The sequence below is a fragment of the Vicia villosa genome, linkage group LG1 (genome assembly GCF_029867415.1).
Source record: "Vicia villosa cultivar HV-30 ecotype Madison, WI linkage group LG1, Vvil1.0, whole genome shotgun sequence".
In the NCBI taxonomy this organism is placed as follows: Eukaryota; Viridiplantae; Streptophyta; class Magnoliopsida; order Fabales; family Fabaceae; genus Vicia; species Vicia villosa.
In genome coordinates, this window is record NC_081180.1 from 208,320,859 (window position 1) to 208,329,519 (window position 8,661).

Sequence of the window (8,661 nt, forward strand, 5' to 3'; positions counted from 1 at the left end):
ATTGATTTTATCATAAAATTTTTAGTGGAAAAGTGGGCGGTCCGCTCGTCCAATATCGGAATGTGGTAGGACGGACTTACTTAGAAGTGAGAGGTCAAAATTCAATTTCACCTCGTTTTCTAGCGAGTCGGCGGGATAGCATCCGCCAAAATAATTACTATTTTATTCATAAATTTTTTTAATGATTTAATAATTTATTTATGGTTTTATTTACTATTGTATTTACAAACTTTAAAACGGGTTTATTTTTTATTCCATATGTCATTATCATTCAAATAATAATACACACTTTTAAGAGACTTTAAACACTAATATATTTTTGAAATTCTAGTATTTTACAAAATAATAAAAAAATTTACTATTTCATTTTTTTTTTTAAAGCAAGGAAAATATATTAATGAACCAACCAAATCTCAAAATACAGAACAACTCCTACCAAAAAAAATTACACCTATTGAATCCTAGTTTAAGTAATACAATGGGTTATTGCAAAACTTATAGAAATTACAATTGGTATGCGTAATTTTTCCAATATACGACCATCTCCAAATTAGAGCTTTACAACTCCACACGACGGCTCTTGAGTTCCAATTTGAATTGTTGAAGACAATCTCATTACATCTTAAATTTTAAATTCATATCTCATAAATTATTGATTTTCACATTTGCAACTTGCATTTCTTCACTGTATATGAAATAACCTGGAAACAAATTTTATCGATTACATGGTGACATAAGTCTTAAGGATTTAAATTCCAATTTTTTTAACAATAAGGAGAAAAAAATTATTCTCTCCTCTAACTTTGAATATTCCTTAGTTCTGTTAAAATGCTTTTACAAAATTGGGACACTTCAATTTGTTTTAATTAAGAAAAAAACAAATTATTTGTACTATAATTGTAATATCATACCCATTTTCCTATATCATACTTATTTTTCTACGTAGAGAAACGGCTTGCGAGACTAAAACATGGTTTGGTTTGTATCTTGTTTTCTTGGCTGCATGCTACATGCAGCATTGTGCTGATTCATCTCAAGTGCCTTGCCTATTCATATTTGGAGACTCCTTCTCTGACAGTGGAAACAACAACTATATTAAAACCACTGCAAAGGCCAATTACTTGCCATTCGGTATCGACTTTCCAGCAGGACCAACCGGAAGAGCTACCAATGGAAGAACCAAAGTTGACATAATTGGTAACAATTATCTGTACTATTAAGAACAATTGACATAAATGGCGTATATAATTTTATTTTGAATCAAGACAAGCTAACGTTTGCTGTTAATTGATGTAGGAGAACTACTTGGATTTAAGAAATTCATCCCTCCTTTTGCAAATACTACTGGCTATGATATACTCAAAGGTGTTAACTATGCATCTAGTTCAGCTGAAATTCGTTACGAAACAGGAAAAAAAAACAGCGGTATTTAATGGTTCATCTCTATATATAATTGAGAGCAGTATTTATGATTCATAGTAAATTTAAATAATATATTATATTTGTTCATCATTTTTCAGTTTTGTAAAACTTTTGTTTCATTAAATATGGTAAGTGTTTATATTGTAATACCATTAAGGGTTTATATTGGACACCATATATATAATTAATTTTTGGTATATTTTATGACTGTTATGTTTTGATGACATATTCATATTTTCAAAGATAATGAATGTCACTAATGTAGTGTTATGCAATTTTTATGTAGATTAATAATATCGCATTGGGATTACAGTTACAAAATCACATAATTACAGTGTCCAGAATTGTTGCCAAGCTTGGCGGTTTGCGACAAGCCCAAAATCATTTGTCAAAGTGCTTGTATTATGTATATATAGGCACCAACGATTACGCACTAAATTATTTTCAACCCGATCTCTATCCAACAAGTAGCATCTATAACCCTGAACAATATCTGATACTTCGTTCCGGGTAATGAGATAGGCTCAGCTATGTCATGGTCAAGAGAAAGGGTTAGACAAGATAATGGAGTAACTAGAACATGAGGATCGATTGCTTAATCAGATGACTCTGATACTGAGACATATATAGGTGAACTTATTGTAATTTAACTGGCAACAAGATTCTTAGAAACTTCCTTGGAAAACGAATGGCTTGGGAAGAAAGTAATAAAGCATAGAAATTCTACATCTCTACTACAAGATGAGAGAAAGGAACTCTTTGAAATCATTGAGGATCTTAAAGAAGATGGTGTGATGTCTAAATCAGACCAATGCAACATGACTCAAATGAGAGGGAGATCATTCATAAGGACCTCTAAGAAAGGAATGAATCGTTGGAAGGGAAAGAATAGTAAAAAGATCAAGAGTCCTAACTCAAGAAGCCTAGAAATTGAGAAGGCTCCTCAAAGGAAAAAGTAGAGGATGTCAAGACCTGAGTCTCAACATCTGAAAATGGCAAAGAAAAGGTACGATAACTCTCAGCATAAACATATTAACTATGATCACTATGTAAGGTCCAGTCATTCAAAGGCTACATGCTACAACTTGGATGGATTTTGCAAATGGATGTTGTCTCATCAAGAGAATCATGGTAAGACACACTCTGTGTTAAAGAAATTTTACGCTCCTAAGGCAAGTGTGAGAAATGCGTCTCAGGACAGATGCCATGCTATACATGGAAGAAAGTCCAAGTTAACAAAGGTTGAAGGCTAAAAAGGAGGGAATAATGCTGGTGCAATGAGTATTAATCTCTCTATGGTCGAAATGACGAGGAAGTCTGCGGATTCGAGGGTTTAAACAGGCAAGGAAGACAAATGTAATCTAACCAAATGGAAGAAGATAATGGATTATACTGATGAGATCATTAGTGACCTTATCAAAAAGGTAAACATTGTCAAGACGACTGCATCTGCAACTGAAAGAAGCTTAAATGAAGATGTTTCAACATGTGATGTCAACACTAATGGATATAAAGCATATGCTGAAACCGAAGAAACTAAGGTTGTTGTCAAAGACCTAGGTGTTAGAATGTAGCATGATAGGTACGATGTTCCTAGCCCAAAAGTTACTTCCTAATCAAGTGAAGGTTCATCAAGTCTCAACTATAGTTCAGAGCATGATTCATGGGCTGATCGCACGGAAGTGGGACTCAATCAATACATGAGGAATGATACAGAGAACCAGGTCTCAAGAGATTAGGACAATGGCTTCAAGGATGAGGAGAGTCTTGACTATCAGATTGAATATCCAGGTGAATTTCAAATTGAATGGGACTGTATGAGTAATCGGTTCTTGCTCGATCTCATACTCACGCAAAGAATGTGTGTGGATGAAACTGACAAATATTGAAGGTTATGGAATATGATGTTGAATGAATCTCAAGCCAGTCATGGGGATAAAAGGAATGAAACTGACAGAGCTCTCTATGTTGAGAAGAACCCAAGAAACTATGCTCAAATGTATGTAAGTATCAAAGGGATGTCGGATAAAATAATCCAACATCTCGTCAAACAGATAAAACCAAAGATTGAAGAGTCTACAAGGAATGAAGAGTGGAGATTGTTCTTAGAAAACATCATTCATGAAGGAAATTTTGTCTCCTATCATCACAAAGGATTTATTTGTTCTTCTTTCCTTTTGATCTTTGAAATTTTAGCTTTTATTTTAACTCCTTCTAACCATATGTTATTCATTTTTGTCTCCAGATTCTTCTCATCCTTAGCTTTGATGAATCTAACAAATCCAAAACAGTTGCCTCTCCAATCTCTCTTAGGAGACATAACTATCTCCTCTATCAATCCTAATTCCTTAAACTCCATAAACAAATCTCTAGCATTCCATTTGTCCCCAAATTCTATGATAAAAATTGTTGTTAACAAGTTCCTCTTCACACCATGTTCCTTTTTGAGAATGTCCCATTTTGTGCCTCCTCCTATCCTCTTGTTGTTCCTCTCCTTCACTTGTATCCATCCTTCCTCCATAGATTGCTCAGTTGAAAATGTAAACACAGAAAAATCAGACTCTCTAGGCACTCTCTCTCTCTCTCTCTCTCTCTTGTTTCTCTTTCATCTTTGTGTTTGAGAATTTTATATAAATCAAAACTAAAAAGCATGTTTAACTGGTAATAAACTTAGACAAAAAACTTAAAAGTGTAAATTCTTGAATAGACGTTTATAAGTCTTTATTTGTAATAATATCCAGTCGTTAAACACTTATAATTTGTATAATACTTTTGGTCAAAATCATTATTTAGAAAACTATAATCCTTTTAAAAAGTTGCTACTATTTTATTATTTTTGAGAGATAAAACTTTCACAAGTATTGTTACTTGAGAACTTTCACAAAGATCTTTCACATACCACATGAAATGTAAACAATACTTTTTATCTTCTTTATTTATATTAAGCTTTTTATTTTATTTTATTAGGATAAAAAATTCTGCTACCAACAAACCTTATGAATTTATGACCTATATTATTGTACGGAATAAGTCCTTAAATTCATTGTTTTACATCCAAACAAGGTCACCATGAGGAATATCATCTCTTTCTGATGCTTTCGATACTAGTTACAGTTTACATTCCAGAATTTTCTCTTTTGTCTCCTTATCCTCAAATCGTTTTGTTTTCAATAAATTATAAAAAAAATTAAAAATAAAGTATTGCAATAAATGTAATGTTGCACCTTTAAATTTTTCTTCCCATCTTTTTCAATTGGCTTAGGCTTTGCATTAAACCATATGCACACATATGTATGATTAGCTCTACGATTACGAGATCAAGGTTCCCTCTTTCAAAAGATACAACAGAAATAAATGTTCTGTCAGTCGATATAGTGAAGTGGGAGTTCAGGTTTCTTGAAGTCGAGATAATGAAATGAATGATCCGCAGTTTTTCTCAAGCTCTCTCGTCAGGGATCTATCAAATCCTTATCATAGAATGTGTCGTGTAACTCTGGTGTGCTTTGACTCGCATAATAAATCAAGAGTTTCCGTTGATTCTGGATATTTCAGATCAAAAGTCAGTTTTACGGCGGGTGCAAAATTCGTAACTTTCGACAGGAAGGACGATAAAAAATTCATAACTCTTTCACCTTTTATTCGGTCAAACCTCAATGCGTTTGAGTCAAATTTGCAGGGGACTCTGTGCGAAATTTGGCACCAGACCGAGAAGCAAAAATATAGCTGATGTCGATAAAAACCTCGTGCCAAAAATGAGTCCAATCGGATGTAAAACGAAGGAGATATGAATTTTCCCGTGAAACGACTATTAAATTCAAATTTTCCTTTCAAGTTCAGCCACTTCGTTTTGAGAAATAAACTAAAAACGAAGGTCTTAGGCGTACCGCTCTGTAACGCCCGAAAATTTATTTATTCGCTTAATTTAGACGTTTGTGATGTTTATTGAATCCTTTACGTTTTGGGGCGATTTAGTCGGTATTAGTTCGGGATAGCGGATCGACATTTAACCGGATATTTTAATATTTTTAGTATTAGAAATATTAATAAGCTAATATGTAGCATTTTGGGAATTTTCTGAGTATTTGAGATTAGACCGTAAATATGAGTTATTGAGTATTAACCCGATATATTAAATAATCATATATTATTTTTTTATGAGAATAATAGTGGAATATTATTAGAAGTAGTAATTTGACCTATTTATTTTATGTTAAGGAGAATATTGGGCCTATTTTATTTAAGTGAAGAATAGAAATGTGGTGTTAGTATTTTAAGCCCAAATATGAAATTAAATGGAAAATAGGTTTTTGTTGGGTAGAAAAACCAGAAAAATAGAAAGTAGAGTAGTCATTTTAATGGAAGAGAAGAAAACTAGGGTTTTAGAGGGAAGAAGGAGGCCAAAGAGGGATTCCATTCAAGAGCTATTTTCTCCAAATTTCTCCAAGAATCCATTAGAGTTGCACTCAATCCAAGGTAAGGATGGGGTTTTTCTTCCTATAATGGGGTTTATGAGAAATTATATGTGGGAATTAGGGATTTAGGTTAATGTTTTGTTGTGTTAATTTGTACCGAAACTTGAATTCTGTTCATCGCTGTTTGTTGATTTCTACTGCTTGTTGGATAATTGAATGAAGCTAAACTTGTGTATTAAATGTTTGTTGATGTGGTTGCTGTTCGTGTAAATTGGAAATGTTGTATTAAACGTGAGAATGGAATTGACTTGATGTGAGTAGTGGAAATGAATGTCTGGCGGACGGCAAGCTAGGCCACGACGGCCGGCAGGCCTTGGTTCATGCGCCATGATGCCTTGCATTGGTTCATGCTCACGGTGAGGAGATCACTTGGATTGCGTTCCACATGGAATTCTTGAGGAAGTACTTTCCTGAGGATGTCCGTGGTAAGAAGGAGATTGAGTTCCTTGAGCTAAGACAAGGGAACAAATTTGTTGTGGAGTATGCTGCCAAGTTTGGTGAGTTGGCTAAGTTCTACCAATACTATGATGGTGCGAATGGTGAATTCTCCAAGTGCATCAAGTTTGAGAATGGGTTACGTCCAGAAATCAAGAAAGCGGTTAGTTACTAGATGTTACCAAAGATTTCAACTTCCCTATATTTAGAAAGAATGAGAAGAGACGAAAGAGAAACTTGGTCGAAGAAGGTTCGACATAGAGTCTAAGAGCACTCCGTCGAAGCAAGTTACAGTGCATTTATTCTTAAAGATGCAAGTGTCAAAGACTGGCTTCTAAAAGCCAGTCGAAGTCGAAGAGCGGGAAGAAAAATGGCAGTTGTTGTTGGTTTTATATTTTGAGACACGTGGAGAAGTTCTGATTAATATCTTATGCATGGTAGTATACGTGTCTTCAAGGGAATAAACAACCGTCAGAAACAGTTATTTTGAAATGCCTATTTAAGCAGAAGAATAGAATCATCTAGGGGGTCCACAATTTTACACTTTATGATAAACTCAATCTCTACACTGAAAATTAGAAACGAGTGCAATCTGGAAATGTATGTTTGTGTACCAATTTACTTTTAATGCAATCATTTATATCCTTTTCATTAATGTCATTTTGTTTCCTTTTACCACACTTTATCACCTTTTACTTTGCATTTATTTCAGTTAAAGTCTTTTCATTTGTTCTTCTTTTTCTCTACATTAAATTTGTTTGTCTTTATTGCATTTAAGTGAGTTTTGTCCTGCGTTTATTGCATTCAAAACTCACTTACTCTCCATCTTTCCATCATTCATTAGTTTCAACGTATCCATATTAGTCGATAGTCTACAACAAATCATAGGTTAGCACTTTGGTCTGGAATATTCTAGTTGATTCCGCAAAAGTAACCTTTAAAAAGGAAACTAGAGATTGTTTACCGTTTTTCTGGGTAAACAAATTGGCACGCCCTGTGGGACCCGTTTAGTGCTAAATATTATCATTTGTTTTAATAAAATCGAAAGTATGTATGAGATTACAAAGTGGTAGGCAATTGAGTGAAATGTCGAACAGTAACACTTCAAATAATGTCGATCCACCTAGAAACAATATAGATGTGGTTCCAACCAGAACATTACCATAAAATACGATGCTTATGTCACCAACACGAAATCCTACCAATACTGGGATAGTGGCAGCCACTGTATCGTCGCAAGTACGTTCGCCATTCCAGTTGGCGAGACCATTATTTCAAGGGGGAATTCCTCCACCTGGATTTCCCCAATATGGAATGCCTACATCAATGATGATGGGATTACATACTAATCCTGCCACTTATTCTAAAAATATGATGGCTACAGGTACTTCTTATAATCCAGGATGGGCGAACCCCAGGAGTAGGGTACTTGCCACCACCACCACCGACGTTAAATACGTCTTCCATGATTTCAATTAGACAACAGATGGATGAGAGTAATCGTGATATGGTTAACGCTTTGACTCAACAGATTGGGACTATATTCACTCCCATGATAAATAATACAAACCATAGTTGGAAACGTTAGCCAATCAAATGTCTAGAATAACATATTTCTTTGGGACACCACCAGTCCAACCTAGGCATACTTCTCAAGTGTCGAATGTGAGAGTAGTCGAAACACCAGGTAATGGGGATGGTTTATGTATTCAACGTCAAACCACAGAAAGAGACGAAGAGGAACATTTGGAACAAAATATACCTAGGGTAGTACAAAGAAATCAGGATGCAGAGCAAGTTTTAAGAATTGTTCAACAAAATAATTTTATGGGACATAATAACATTTCAAATGTGGTAGAACAAATCTTAGTCCAAAATGGTATAAATGTGGGTTTGCATAGACCCAATTTTGTATCCCCTTTGTCAGAATATATTAGACAAACAGAGTTACCTAGGGGTTGGAAAGTCCCAAAGTTTACAAATTTTGCTGGTGAGACGGGCGAATCTACAGTCGAACACGTTGCTAGGTTTCAAACAGAAGCAGGTGATGTTGCTAATAATGAAAACTTAAAATTAAAATACTGTCCTAGTTCTTTAACAAAGAGTGCTTTCACTTGGTTTACCACTTTGCCACCTCAATCAGTGTTTTCTTGGAACCAGTTAGAGAGATTGTTTCATGAACAGTTTTATATGGGACAATCTAAGATAATTTTGACAGAGTTAGCAGGTGTAAGACGAAAGATGTATGAGTCGATAGATGAATATTTAAATCGATTCAGATTGTTAAAGGCTAGATGTGTAACACCCCAAATCTACCCCGCAATTACCAGGA

The 8,661-nt window shown here is 34.5% G+C and overlaps 1 protein-coding gene across 1 annotated transcript; it reads left to right on the forward strand.

Annotated features, from left to right (window-relative positions):
• Positions 1-927: 927 nt before the first annotated feature.
• On the forward strand, positions 928-1,904 carry LOC131644828 (GDSL esterase/lipase At5g45670-like). Its single transcript, XM_058915423.1, has 3 exons — positions 928-1,197; positions 1,297-1,425; positions 1,709-1,904. Exons 1-3 carry the CDS (start codon positions 1,011-1,013, stop codon positions 1,711-1,713), a joined length of 321 nt encoding a protein of 106 aa, XP_058771406.1. The 5' UTR covers positions 928-1,010; the 3' UTR covers positions 1,714-1,904.
• The last annotated feature ends 6,757 nt before the right edge of the window (positions 1,905-8,661 follow it).

What these genes read in the sequence shown, in the direction of transcription:
- LOC131644828 (XM_058915423.1), top strand. Translation starts at nt 1,011, where the DNA reads ATGCAGCATTGTGCTGATTCATCTCAAGTGCCTTGCCTATTCATATTT. An exon ending in AACCAAAGTTGACATAATTG is followed by an intron (nt 1,198 to 1,296) that starts GTAACAATTATC and finishes TAATTGATGTAG; the next exon opens with GAGAACTACTTGGATTTAAG.